Source organism: Drosophila persimilis, unplaced genomic scaffold (assembly GCF_003286085.1).
Source record: "Drosophila persimilis strain 14011-0111.01,24,50 unplaced genomic scaffold, DperRS2 tig00000579-arrow-pilon, whole genome shotgun sequence".
Classification (NCBI taxonomy): domain Eukaryota; kingdom Metazoa; phylum Arthropoda; class Insecta; order Diptera; family Drosophilidae; genus Drosophila; species Drosophila persimilis.
Genome location: NW_020825322.1, coordinates 1009889 through 1024486, shown reverse-complemented (window position 1 = coordinate 1024486; position 14598 = coordinate 1009889). Strand labels below are relative to the sequence as shown.

At 47.1% G+C, this 14598-nt stretch overlaps 2 protein-coding genes across 2 annotated transcripts; both read left to right on the top strand.

Moving 5' to 3' along the window:
• The first annotated feature begins 1866 nt into the window (after positions 1-1866).
• LOC6598352 lies at positions 1867-7601 on the top strand. The gene is made up of 7 exons (XM_026990363.1): positions 1867-2348; positions 2525-2709; positions 3360-3539; positions 3613-4582; positions 4713-5134; positions 5208-5535; positions 5609-7601. Exons 1-7 carry the CDS (start codon positions 2234-2236, stop codon positions 6220-6222), a joined length of 2814 nt encoding a protein of 937 aa, XP_026846164.1. The 5' UTR covers positions 1867-2233; the 3' UTR covers positions 6223-7601.
• A 1001-nt stretch (positions 7602-8602) lies between these two features.
• On the top strand, positions 8603-14007 carry LOC6598353 (endoplasmic reticulum chaperone BiP). Its single transcript, XM_002023392.2, has 3 exons — positions 8603-8824; positions 11472-11618; positions 11725-14007. The coding sequence occupies exons 2-3, from the start codon at positions 11494-11496 to the stop codon at positions 13568-13570; spliced, it is 1971 nt and encodes a 656-aa protein (XP_002023428.2). The 5' UTR covers positions 8603-8824; positions 11472-11493; the 3' UTR covers positions 13571-14007.
• Positions 14008-14598: the final 591 nt, after the last annotated feature.

Genomic DNA, 14598 nt, shown 5'->3' with positions numbered 1-14598 from the left:
TAATTTTTTTTTTCCCACTTAAATTTCGCGTAGTCTGTGGCACAACTTTTCAGCTGCGTAGCAGCAGACGGAGCAGCTTTGCTTTTCCCCCCAACAACGGGTTAGTTTCGAATTACGTTCTAAGCTTTAGGTTTCTCGATGGACTCAAACGGAAGCATCCCCTTCGAAATCCACATTTTTTGTTGTTGTTTTTGTGGTTGTTGTCAAGAATTTATTTGCAAAGAAGTCGGTGTATGTGTTTTGGTATTCAGTGAGTGTTTTCAGCCATCGGCAACAAAAAACAAACAGAACAACAAAAGTGTCCAAATTTATATCAAAAGAACATTTCTTTTGCATATTTGGGTCAAATCTTTGATACATAAATATATTTTTATACGTATGTGCAATATAGCTGTGTGACAGTGTGTGTGTATGTGTGCTATCGTCCGTTTTTTTGCGGTCCTTCTTTTCTTTCTATACTTTCATTTTGTTTCTATTGCTTTTGTTTTTGTTGTTGAAAACGCACGCGCTTCTGTGTATTTTTTTTGTGTGTTCTTTCTCTCCCTCCACCCACCCACACCGGCGAAACTAATTCAATTTATTTATAAATGTTCATTTATGCTAGAGCAAAAAGCCAAACAACAAACAAACGTCTCAATATGTCTTTAAACAAAATCAAAAGAATGCAAACAAAATAAATAAATAGATGTCCGTGTGTGTGCATATACAGTGTGTGTGCCTGTGTGTGTGACCTTCGTGCAATCATTTTGGTTGGTCGAGTATTCCAATTAGAATCGAATCTCTTGTAAACTCCTCCTTGCAGAATGCATCCTGCATCCCCTCCCCAAGAAAAAGCCAAAACCAACAAGAAAAGAAGTGGGCGAGAGGACAGATTGTTGAGAAGTGACAATAAGAAAGTGCAGCTAGAAATAGGAGTGGGTGGAGAGCATAAGGAGAGAACAATTCAGAATCCTTGTCGGTCTGTGGTGGTGGCCTGGACTGCTTCCTTTGGGGATTTTAATGCAATCAGGGGCCAACGTTTCCTGCGTGCCCAGGTGTCCGCCACGTTTCTCCATATGCTTGTGTTTTTGTGGCGTGGTGGTATGAGGATGCACTTTGCGCATAATTGAATTTCCTCTGCGGCAGCAACAAGCTTTTACGCAGTCCTTTTTCCCCCATATGGATTCACCTTCTACAGTTAAAAATGCACTATGGGTGACAGTTGGCAATGCACTGATAGAGAGAATCTCTTTTCAATGAGCCCGACTCTCTCCTACAGTTGTCCATGAACTTGACAGGAATTCGTTCACTCTCTTTGATCCTTATTAGATCTCTATCTGATTCGTTTCCCAGTTGCAAATGAAAAGATATTCGCTTATCTCTCTCTCTTTCTTTCCGTAACAGCCATAGGGTTGATGTGTTTCTCTTTTGGTTACACTTGCAGAATATTCTCTTCTCCTTTTATACCCTATATTTACTAGGAATATCGGATCTGCAAAGGGTGATCCTTACAGTGATCCTCCGTTCAGCTCACAATAAATAACCCATCATTCGCTCTCTCTCTCTCTCTCTATTACAGTTGACAAGAGCCCAGCCGCCCGGCGCCACAAAGTGGGATACCAGAGGCAGAACAGCCGCCGCACTGTGTTAATAATATTGTAGCCACGACACACGACACCCGACACACACCGTACCACATCAGCACACCCCGCAACAGACACCGCCGCACCACACGAAACAGAAGCAGCAGCACCCACAACTACAGCCACAGATACAGATATAGATACAGCCACAGATACGTTCTCTTTTAGCCAATAAGTCTAGTCAACAATTAGACCAAATGAGCACGCACTTCAAAACTAACAAGCAGCACAAACTAAGCCAAAAATAAAAGGAGAGTAAACGCCGACACACTCGCTTGCTCACAGGGAGAGAGAGAGAGAGAGAGAGAGAGAAGAGACACCCACACCTTGCACAGCTAGAGAGATAGTGAATAGTGAATAGAAGTAGCGACTACTATAAAAGAAGGAGAGAACAGGCGGGACAGGGAGGAGAGACTGACACCGAAAGACACAGCAAGGGAATAGACAGATCTACATAAAGGAATATAGAAAGAGAGAAAGAGAGAGAGAGAGAGAGACTCCAAAATAGACAGAAGAACAGAAGGAAGGAGCTTCTTCCAAAGAGCTAAATATAAGGGCACACACACACACACACACACACACAGAAAGGGAGGCGAGCAAATTCCACCAAGATGCGGGTCGTGGCCATGGTCAGTGGCGGCAAGGATAGCTGCTACAACATGATGCAATGCGTTGCCGAGGGCCATGAAATCGTCGCCCTGGCCAATCTCCATCCCAAGGACAGAGGTGAGACCCAGACCGACACCCCCTCCCCTCCCCTCCCATCCCCCACCCAGACCATCATTTAAATCTGTTTACGCTAAACGAGTATTTGTGCAATCATTTACCATGGAACAAGCCCGCAACTGATTATTGACTGATACCACTGCTCCCACTATCTACTCTCCTTCTCCCTCTCCCAGATGAGCTGGACAGCTTCATGTACCAGACAGTGGGCCACATGGGCATCGAGATACTGGCCAATGCCATGGGACTGCCCCTGTATCGGCGCGAGACCAAGGGCAAGAGCACACAGACGGGCAAACAGTACGTGCCCACCGACGATGACGAGGTGGAGGATCTCTACAGTCTGCTGGAGACATGCAAGGTGATTGATTGATTGATTGGTTGGACTGAGTATGAGAATGGTGGAGAGTGCAGTGCAGTGCAGTGCAGTGCAGCGATTCCCCGTTGGACAGCTTTACCCTAGAGCAGGTCATGACACACACGGGAGGGGTATTCCATTAAGCTCTAGGATATCCATTTTGGGATTGTAAATTTAGTATTAGTGATAGCCTAAGGCGAAAACTTAAGCTAACGTGATTATGGTTAGAACTGGCATCGTCTCGAGCCTCCCCACTCCCCCATTTCTGTATTGTATCCTCCATGTGGGCTTTGTTTATCATTGAGCCATGTCCTTGGGTGGGCCCCGCTTAATGGGGGGGGTGTAACTGTTGCAACTGCAGCAACAAAAACCTAAGATAACAACAGTAATTGGATGGAATACTGTTGAAAGTCGTTTTGCCGGTAATCTTATCTCTCTTGATTCGCGGGACTATCGCGAAACGGAGCCAAACTGTTGCCGTGCACGTGAACAGAAATAATAATAATAATGATAATAATATTATAGCACTATATATAGAGGCGGAGTGGAGGAGGCAAGAGGCAGGAGGCAGCAGCCAGAGCGGGGTGGGGTGGCGTGGGGTTTGTGGCCAATTGTGTAGAAACTAGTGTAACTCTCTCTCGTTCTACCAATAGCACGAACTTCAGGTGGATGCCGTGGCCGTGGGCGCCATCCTGTCGGACTATCAGCGCGTGCGCGTGGAGAATGTGTGCAGCCGTCTTGGTCTGATATCGCTGGCCTATCTGTGGCGGAGAGACCAGACTGAACTGCTGCAGGAGATGATCGACTGCCAGGTGCATGCCATTATCATAAAGGTAAGCCATAAATGGTGGCCGCTGGCACAGCTCCTATTTCTCCATTCCGAACCCACATCCGCTTGGTCGACAGGTGGCTGCCCTGGGACTGGTGCCGGACCGTCATCTGGGGAAATCGCTGCGGGAGATGCAGCCGCATCTGCTCAAGATGCGCGACAAGTACGGTCTGAATGTGTGCGGCGAGGGCGGCGAATACGAGACATTCACGCTGGACTGCCCGCTCTTTCGGCAGCGCATCTCCGTGGAGGACATCCAGACGATCATCAGCAGTGCGGATCCCATTTGCCCGGTGGGATACATCAATTTCACGAAGCTAACCCTCCAGCCAAAGGAGCCGGGCAGCTCGTCCGCCGGCGGCGGTGGCGGCGGCAGCGGCAGCGATGTGGTCTTTGTGAAGCGCTCCCTCGACTATATCAGCGACCTCAACGAGTCGACGTACAGCGATCTGAGTGATCCGGATTTCAGCGAAACGGAACTGGAGCTGATCGAGAAGGAGACGCGTCTGCGGGAATCGCTCAGCCAGAACGAGCTGATATCGCGCAGCAACTCGTTCGGGCGCCACCTGGCCACGTCCGCCTCCTCGCCCATACCCATTGTCACGAAGAGCGCCAGCGTCGACGAGCCCATACCGACGGCCAATTCGGCGGCGGCATCCACTGCATCGCTCATGCTGCTGACGGCAGCGGCATCGCTGGCCAACAATAATCAATCGGCCACCTCGGCCTCGGGCAGTGCCCTGGGTTTTAGCGGCAGCTACGCGAGCAGCACCCAGGGCAATCCGCTCGGCAGCAGCACGGCCGCCGTATGCGGCTCGATGTCGCTGGCCATCTCCTCGCTTGGGCTGAGCGCGAACACATGCCATAATCCGTCTGGAGCTGGAGCTGGGCCAGGGATTGGGCAAGGGACAGGAGCTGGCGGCATTAGCAGTGTCATGACCCAGCCGCCGAGTCCAATGAAATACGAGAGAGAGTTCCGTCCATTAGCGAACGAGGCCAGAGCGGCCATCAATGCCAAGGGCTGGATGTGGCTGGCCGGCATACAGGGTATCATATCAATCAATCTCCCTCTACCTATCCACCCACCCATATCATGTCCCTCCACCCCGCCTTTTCTATTCCTTCGGCCGAGCCATTTGTGATTGCTAATCTGTTTCCGCTTCTCCCCCTGCCACAGGCTGCGACTCTGAGGGCATGGAGCAGGGCATGCAGAGGGCCCTGGACACATTAAAGGCACTGTGCGCCAGCAAGGGCTACGACCTGCAGGATCTGTGCTACATTACGCTCTACGTGCGCTCCATTGCCGAGTATCCGGCATTGAATCGGGTCTACCTGAAGGCCTTTGACTTTCACAATCCCCCGACACGCGTCTGTGTGGAGTGCCCCCTGCCCGACGGCTGTCATGTGGTGATGGAGGCGATTGCCTATCGCCAGACAATTGGTCTGGCCAATACGGCCCATTTGACAGTCGAGGAGCGGGATCGCGAGGGCGAGGAGACGGCCGCTGCGCTATTGAATGGCCGCCGCAGCACGATGCATGTGCAGGGCATTTCGCACTGGGCGCCTGCCAATATAGGACCCTACAGCCAGTCCACAAGAGTGAGTCCACTCCAGTCCAGTCCCCTCTTTGATCAATCAATAATGAACGTCCGTCCCCCTTGGCCCGTTGCAGATTGGGGAAATCACATACATTTCGGGACAGATCGCCTTGGTGCCCGGCAGCATGACAATCATTGAGGGTGGCATACGACCGCAATGCAAGCTAACGCTGCGCCACATCAGTCGCATTGCCAAGGCCATGAATGCCCATGGGCAGCTGCGGGACGTGGTCCATGGCATCTGCTTTGTTACGCATCCCGCGTTCATTGGCGAGGCGCGACGTCAGTGGGAGCGGCGTACGACAAACGCCATCATGGACTACATTGTGCTGCCCGCCCTGCCGCGGGAGGCGCTCGTCGAGTGGCAGGTCTGGGCGCATACCCACAACGATCGCTTCGACTGTAAGTGTTTGCTTGTTCTGTTTTGTCTGTCCTGGTATCTAATCTCGGTATTTTCATTTGCATTTGCATTTAGATGAGGAAACTGGCTGTTCGGTTAGCGACTATACCATCTCGATACGTCGCCGCTGGAACTATGAGAACAACTGTGCGGCCATTGTCTGCTATGTGTCCACCGGCCTGGCCTCGTCCACCACACAGCTAACGCAGCTGAGCGACGATATACTGGGCAACCATTGCCGCGTGGCGCAGTCGGTCAGTGCGGAGCATATGGATGAGATTCTGACGTACATTGTGAATCGTTTGCTCAAGGATTATCCCATTGCCAAGCTGAAGCAGCAGCCAGCACAGGCTGTCAGCGAGCCAGTGGGCGGGACACCGCCCTCAACGCCATCGGTTCCCGGTGGTGCTGGAGGCGATCAGCAACAGCAACAGCAGCAGCAGCAACAGCACCAGCAGCAGCAGCAACAACAGCAGCAGCAGCAGTCACAGCATCAGAAGCCAGCGATACACCTGAAGCTGTTCTATCAGGTGAATGCGGCCCCACCAACAGAGCTGCTGCTGCAGTCGCTGCATGACTTTCGGGTCAAATGCCAGGAGATGGCCTCCATTGTATACACCGTACTACCGGCGTGCAGTCTGCACAACTTCAGTACGTTCCTGTCCATATGCGGTGTGAGGCATGAGTAGGAATAGGGGAGGAGTAGGGGTGGGAGTACGTGTAGGAGTAGGAGTGAAAGTGGGTAGGAAAGGAAACAATTTGCTGCCACCGCACCAAACAGAATATAGATTATATATATATATACACGACTATATATGTACAACGGATATGTGTAAGCAGCTTGCCGTGTCGCTTGCTTCTTTTGGTTATCCAGCGGATACAGCATGCTGTCTATATTGTATCTCCACCACACACACACACACATCCATGGAAACACAAACCCAAAATTGTTTCGGACCAAACAGAGGATAGCCACAAAACTTGGAAATTGAATTGGAATAACGGATCTATGCAACTCAAGAGTTTCAGCAATTAGCAAAAAAAAAAGGAAAAGAAAATTCAACAAATTATTGTACAAGCAGAAACAGCAACAAAATACAAGAACGCCACACACTTTTTGTGCACTCTAATTGCCCAGAACTGTAACTGTAACTGTAACTGTACTCTTATATACATATATAACGTATTAACTACTGATCGTTTTTCGATGTGCTTTTCCCCCATGCCCGCACCCCGTATGCTCCGACTTTTATATACATATATATATATATATATATGTACATATATATATATACATCAAGAATTCTTTTCTATAATTCATTTTCGATTAGCAAAAACTTTTTGACCAAAACAAAATTTAACAAAGAAAAAAAAAACAAAAACAAATAATAAGATAAAATGAAACGAAGATATTGTCGTTGAGCTTTAAAGAAGAACTATTTCTATATGCATATAATGTCTGGCCAGTTGGATGATGGTTGGTGGCACACCCCCTCCCCTCCCACATAGTGGACCACGTCCATTCACTTTGACTATCCCGTATAATATTTGTCCAGAAAGAAAAAAAATAATGGAGGGGACTCGCGCGAATCAAGCAAATTTGCCATAGATAAATTACATTTTGTTACAATCTTTTTTTTATACATAAATACATACATATACATATATATTATTATACGATTAGATACCAAAATTAACGAATAGAGATTATTGAATGTGTTTTCTTGTGGCCATAGCTATAGCTTGTCCTGCACTCTCCCCACAAAAAACAAACAAACAAAAGAAACGAAACGAGAAGAAAAGAAAACTGAATGAAATGATACGCCCCCTCTCTCACACACACACACACACACACACAAATATGAGAATGGAAATGGGTTTGGGGTTTGGAAATAGAACCCTGAACCTGAGCTTGGCAACAGATACCTTTTTGGCCAAGAGGGGGGGTTGGCGATAGACGATCCTGACTCGTCATTGATCTATGATTATTACATGCTCTATGTATTGTTATGAAAATATATTGATATTGATTGAGTGTCATTACAAAAGTCGAGAAAACCAAAGAAAATCTGAGCGTTTCATTTGCGTGTGTTTCCAGATAAATCACCAAGTGCTCTGGCGGTTTCGCGAATGTTGGAGACAATTTCCAGAAACAGCCAACCCAAAATCTTATCGCTTCAAATATGCGAATTGTTGTGCATTTGAATAATACGGAAAGCCAACAAAATGTTATATTTCTGGAAATATCCAAACGAATTTGAAGACATCAAAATATTTCTGAATCGAGAGACATTTAGAAAGATTCTTGAACATTTCTATTCAGAGGTCAACAAACGCTTTGCTTTAAATATGAAAATATAAAGTATATCAAGGGAACGATATAGAATTGAGGGAGCATAGCTTTTTGCTTCGCTTACATTATGGAATGGAGAATATCTGCAATTCTCAAATACAGGGTACGCCACGAAACTTTTGAAATTTCCCAAAAATGTCCCACTTGCTTTGTTAGCAGTAAATAATACAACGCTGGCCTAGGGTAACGGTAAATATGCGCTCAACCTGCTGGCGGTGCCCGACAGCAGTTCCATTTCAATGGTAAACATCATTGTAGGATAATAATTGGGCAATGTACACGTCAGTGATGGCGGCTATCAGAGTCTTACCAACGGTTAACGGATATTTGCATCAGGCAAACATCGGTTTCACCTCCATTCGCCATCCAAATCACGGCTACCTACCCACCCTCAACCCTCCCCGCTCAAACTATACGAAACCGAAAATGTTTGGCTAAACAACAAAGGGGGGGAGAGAAGTGGAAAAATAAGCTTTCGGAGAGGTTCGCTCGCGCGCTTTCGTGCTCAATGACGAACTTTCCAGTGGGTGGGGCGGAGACGACGCCGCCAATCACAGCTGCTGCATGCACTGACGTGTCCCACCACGTCATTGTGGCGTCGTATAAATAGCCTCCGCCGCAGAGAGCGAGAATCAGTTTCAAAACAAACGTCAGCGGAAAACAACATTGAGCACAAGAGACAAAAGACGCGACAAAATCGTTACATTGGATTAAAAAAGAACAGTGCGATTACAAGAATACAAGAAAGTTCCAAATAAACAAAAAAAACCGTGACTGAATCATACAATTTACAAACAAAATATATAATTCCATTAATTTTATGAAACCAAGCCAAAAGACAACAAAGACTTAACCACTTAGAAGCGGAGCACAACAAAGTGACAATTAATTCATAATATTTTTTTTTTGCGTGCAGCAATTAGTTTAAGTTAGCAAAAGTAAGTACCAACGAAGGCGGCGAAATTTTGTTTGTTTGAAAATCAGTTTGGACAGACAGGCGTTCTCCAATACTGCTCCGACGCAGTTGAGCACTGACGTGGCCCAAAGCTGTACTTGTGTGTGTTTGGTATATAAGCATGCGTGCAGAATCAAAAAATTCAGCTATGTTTAAAAACTGTCTGTAAGCCGTAAACTTTGCGCTAATTCTCTTGGAATTGTTCAAACTTTTCAAAGTATTTATTTTACATATACAAATTTGTATATCGATTGTAATTGAGAACTATCGAGAACTATGGATATGATAGAAAACAAATACGTTTTCAACTAAAACAAAAACAAACAAACGCAATGTGGGTGGACACGCTTCCTTCTGTATGTAACATGTGTCCTTTTACACTAATTTGATTAACTCCTCTTTGAGGGACATAAATATTAGTACTCCCATCCTTAGATCCAAGACAATAATCGAAAGACTTTCACCCCTACTAGCCGGCAAAGTGTCAGAATTTCACCGGCATATTTACGGTATATTTTGGTATATTTCCGAGAGATCTTATCGATAAGTGCTCTCTCCTGGAAGGAAAAAATGAGTCGTAGCTTTTAATTGGGCTATAAAAAGGGGTATGGACAACAGCCAAAAACAGCCATGGCAAAGTGCAAGGTTCATACGAACCTCACCTCGCGTGTGACGACAATATACTTTCAATACACAAAGCTGTTTTCGTGCAAGGTATATTGAGCCAATGGGGTGGATTTTACCTTGCATTAGTTGGCTTCTCTGGACGGTTTTGCCTGTTGTCCATACCCTCTTTTTCCTTCCATTATGTAGCAAGTATGTACCAAATGTGTAGAAAATGTGTAGTTATATTAGAATACATTTTTGTGAAGTGTTGGGTCGTTCAGAATTTCAGAAATCGACAATTCGAGAAGGTTTAAGCGAAAATATTCCGAGTGTAAGTTTTTAAAATTTCTAATAATCCAGTGCGAAGACTAGATAGGTTCAATAGGAATAGTGAGTAGTGCTTCGAATAAAAGAGTAATTGCAGTGGGACGGCTGACAAATGCAATTCTGCCGCCATGTTGGCAAAAGGTGGTCCTGGCCTCTAAAAAAATTGCCACAGCAGCAGCCTGCAGGAAAACCAACACGTGCCCCCAAAGAGAATTTCCCAGAAATAGGCAAAGCTTTCCTTTGGTTGCATTGCAACAAATTCAGTTGACGTTAACATCTTTTTATTCGAGTATTCCGGCCTATGCGGCACTGTGACGTGTGGCATTTCTGGCCGTGCTGTGCATAATTAACCAATTTATGCGCAAAGCTGTGCCTATTCATAGCAGTTGGTAACGCATAAATTACCGTAGCGTATGTTATTAACAAATTAGCCGCAAAGTTCATTCACATATTCCGCTGTTCATATTGGACATGTCTGAGAACTCTGACGTATGCGGCGAACGGTCCCTACAGGCCCATTTATCCGCTATTGTTGTACCCAAACTCCTGTAGTCTAGCTTCTATAATCTTCATCAATTTTCTTATAAAATAAGTCCAACAAATTGCGATATTAATATTTTATCTGAACAGACTAGGGCGCTTGCGCCAACTTTATCGCCGTCTCTGCCGCTCCTTCTTCTTCTTCTGTCTGGCTGTGTTGTGTGCGTGCATCATGTACGTATGGATGTATGTGTGCATGCCATTCAATCAGCTTTTTACACGTCATTTATAGCAGATTTAAAGCTTCCTCCACGCATTGTGATCCGGCTCTCTCTTTGGTCTTTGGCAAAGTACACGTCAGTGAAAAAATATAGGAACAAAAACTCGGTTAGCAATTTGTAGATAAAGCAGTGTGCGAGAGAGCGTGAGAGTAATAATAAAACAGCTGTGCAAATTCATTTTGTTAGTGGCTCTTGCCGGTTCTGCCGCCACAGAGACTTTCACCACATGTGTGTCCGAGTCTGTTTGTTAGTACATTGTTCTTAGAGCACGATGTTTATGGAAGAATAAAAAAAACCAGTTTGCTGCTATCTTTGTTGCTCTCGCCCCACTCCAAGAGCCGGCTGCTACTCTCCCGCTCTATCTCTCTCGCTCTCTCAACCTTCGCTTGGAGATTAAGCAACAGAAAGAACCAGAAAAATGTTACACGTATACAAAAAAGTCTCCCCCCAATGCTACTGCGCTGCCTGCGTTGACGTTGGCGTCGGTCAATGTCAGTGCCGGCAGCAGCAAGGGGCAGCACACGTCTTGAACAGCGCCTTACAGTTTACAGTTGTTGGCCAGTTAGCCTCTGAAGCAGACGTGTGTCTTGTTAATTAGTAATCGCAGCGTTTCCATCTCTCAAATTATTCCAGGTATAGACAAAAGCCAAGTGTGCCATTTAGGAAGTGTACCATAAATTCTTATAGGCCGGCGCTGACGTCGTCGTCGCTCAGTGCTTAAGTAGGACACCTAACGGTACCTGTTGACACTTGTTGAAATCGACGTCAGCAATTTTATTCTCTCTCTCTTTGTTCCCCCACGGTGCGCGTGTGTGTGTGTGTGTGTGTGTGTGTGTGCGCCATCTAGTCAGTGTGTTGACGTGTACAAAAGTCAAGCTCTAGGGAATTATCGAAATAAATACTAATCGCAAATAATTTTCACTCTCTCGCTTACAGTTTATTTTGAAGAATCTTCAAGATGAGGTTATGTATATTACTGGCTGTGGTGGCCTTTGTCGGCCTCTCGCTGGGCGAGGAAAAGAAAGAGAAGGACAAGGAACTGGGCACCGTCATTGGCATTGATCTGGGAACCACATACTCTTGGTAGGTATTCTTATTGCTCGTTAAAGCCCATCCTCCTGTCCCCATTCTATCCTATTCGAATCGATCGGTACTCATGGCCTCCTTTTGTCCCATTCCATTTATGCAGCGTTGGCGTTTACAAGAACGGACGCGTGGAGATCATTGCCAACGATCAGGGCAACCGTATCACGCCCTCATATGTGGCCTTCACTGCCGATGGCGAGCGTCTGATTGGTGACGCCGCCAAGAACCAGTTGACGACAAATCCTGAGAACACAGTCTTCGATGCCAAACGGCTGATCGGTCGCGAGTGGTCCGACACAAATGTCCAGCACGACATTAAGTTCTTCCCCTTCAAGGTGGTCGAAAAGAACTCAAAGCCGCACATCAGCGTGGACACGTCGCAGGGCGCCAAGGTGTTCGCCCCCGAGGAGATCTCTGCCATGGTCCTCGGCAAGATGAAGGAAACCGCCGAAGCTTATCTGGGCAAGAAGGTCACCCACGCCGTGGTCACAGTGCCGGCCTACTTCAACGATGCCCAGCGTCAAGCCACCAAGGATGCTGGCGTCATTGCCGGTCTCAATGTTATGCGCATTATCAACGAACCGACTGCTGCGGCCATTGCCTACGGTCTGGATAAGAGGGAGGGCGAGAAGAACGTGTTGGTGTTCGATCTGGGCGGCGGTACCTTCGATGTCTCCCTGCTGACCATCGATAACGGCGTGTTCGAGGTGGTGGCCACCAACGGCGACACTCATTTGGGAGGCGAGGACTTCGATCAGCGCGTGATGGACCATTTCATCAAGCTGTACAAGAAGAAGAAGGGTAAGGACATCCGCAAGGACAACCGTGCCGTGCAGAAGCTGCGTCGTGAGGTAGAGAAGGCCAAGCGCGCCCTGTCCGGCTCCCACCAAGTGCGCATTGAGATCGAGTCCTTCTTCGAGGGCGACGACTTCTCCGAGACTCTGACCCGTGCCAAGTTCGAGGAGCTCAACCTGGATCTCTTCCGCTCCACCCTGAAGCCCGTGCAGAAGGTGCTCGAGGATGCCGACATGAACAAGAAGGACGTGAACGAGATTGTGCTGGTTGGCGGTTCCACTCGTATCCCCAAGGTCCAGCAGCTGGTCAAGGACTTCTTCGGTGGCAAGGAACCCTCTCGCGGCATCAATCCCGATGAGGCTGTGGCCTATGGTGCCGCCGTTCAGGCTGGCGTTCTCTCTGGCGAACAGGACACCGATGCCATCGTTCTGCTTGATGTCAACCCACTGACCATGGGCATCGAAACCGTTGGCGGTGTGATGACCAAATTGATTCCCCGCAACACCGTGATCCCCACCAAGAAGTCGCAGGTATTCTCGACCGCTTCGGACAATCAGCACACCGTCACCATTCAGGTGTACGAGGGCGAGCGCCCCATGACCAAGGACAACCATCTCTTGGGTAAATTCGATCTGACTGGCATCCCACCAGCACCACGCGGCATTCCCCAGATCGAGGTCTCGTTCGAGATTGACGCCAACGGCATCCTGCAGGTCAGCGCCGAGGACAAGGGCACCGGAAACAAGGAGAAGATTGTCATCACCAACGACCAGAACCGCCTGACGCCAGAAGACATTGATCGCATGATCCACGATGCTGAGAAATTCGCCGATGAGGACAAGAAGCTCAAGGAGCGCGTCGAGACCCGCAACGAGCTGGAGTCGTATGCCTACAGCCTGAAAAACCAGATCGGCGACAAGGAGAAGCTGGGCGCCAAGCTGAGCGACGACGAGAAGACCAAGCTGGAATCGGCCATCGATGAGTCGATCAAGTGGCTCGAGCAGAACCCTGACGCCGATCCAGAGGAGTACAAGAAGCAGAAGAAGGACCTCGAGGCCATCGTCCAGCCGGTGATTGCCAAGCTCTATCAGGGCACTGGCGGCGCACCACCTCCAGAGGGCGGCGATGATGCCGATCTCAAGGACGAGCTGTAAGGCGGCCCTAGCGCCCCCCACCACGATGGCTAGAAGATCATTTCAGACTGATAACACAATTATGTAACTTAACAACAACCACAAACAACAACAACAACAAACAGAATGAACAGCATCAAATACTACTACTATTACTACACCCGGCCGACATCATCCCCCGCCCCCCGCCCACAAGCATCCATTCGACCTTTAAGGAAATTTCCAAAATTAACTATATATATATATACATTTTTGTTTTGTTTTAAGCTCTAAATTTTGAGTACTTGTAATTCTCTTTTGTTCGAAAACTAAGAAATTTGATCATGATTTATGTGTGTTTACTCGCCTTCGGCGTTGCGGACCCGCGAACGAACCCCTCTCCAAACCATCCGTAATTATGTAAAACTGTAAATTTTTTTTTATATACATATAGACATACACATAACTGTAACAGGAAACCCTGGAAATCGTCACAGAGATTGAAAAGAAGGGGGAGGATAGGTAAAGCAAATGAGAAAAATGTTATATGTATAAGAGAGAGGAAACGTGAAACAAAACGACGAATAAGAACGAGAGCTGCGGCGGGGCTGGCGATAAGCAAAATGATTCAAAGACAATGCAAAAACAAAATGAAAATACACAACACAAATAAATGATATAAAAGAAAGATAAAACCGTAGCAGCAGCCGTAGCCGCAGCCGCAGGATGATCCGGCAACAACTCCCAACCAGCAGCAGGCCCTAGCAGCAACATAATGGATTCTTCGATTTTACGAAGAACTTTCTAATTTATTTAAAAATAAAATAAAAAAAATTGAAAAAGTAACCATCATTGTGTAGTCCTCTTAACTGTACACGATTTTCGTGCGGACCCAAGGGTGCTAGGAGGAGGGAGAGGATCATTTAGCAGTCCACTATTTCCATGATTTCCATTTACCATTCGGAATGATTTCACTCTACTTTACAAAGCCAAACACAAGGCTGTTGTAGGACTTGGTTGAGCAGATTTTAAAAATTGAAAAAAAAACGCCTGTCCTGGTGCGCAGACTC

Bases quoted from the DNA above. Each gene is read 5' to 3' on its own strand.
- LOC6598352 (XM_026990363.1), top strand. From the start codon at position 2,234: ATGCGGGTCGTGGCCATGGTCAGTGGCGGCAAGGATAGCTGCTACAAC. The intron at 3,540-3,612 runs GTAAGCCATAAA...CTTGGTCGACAG, and splicing joins TGCATGCCATTATCATAAAG to GTGGCTGCCCTGGGACTGGT. The intron at 5,135-5,207 runs GTGAGTCCACTC...GGCCCGTTGCAG, and splicing joins CCTACAGCCAGTCCACAAGA to ATTGGGGAAATCACATACAT.
- LOC6598353 (XM_002023392.2), top strand. From the start codon at position 11,494: ATGAGGTTATGTATATTACTGGCTGTGGTGGCCTTTGTCGGCCTCTCG. The intron at 11,619-11,724 runs GTAGGTATTCTT...CCATTTATGCAG, and splicing joins CTGGGAACCACATACTCTTG to CGTTGGCGTTTACAAGAACG.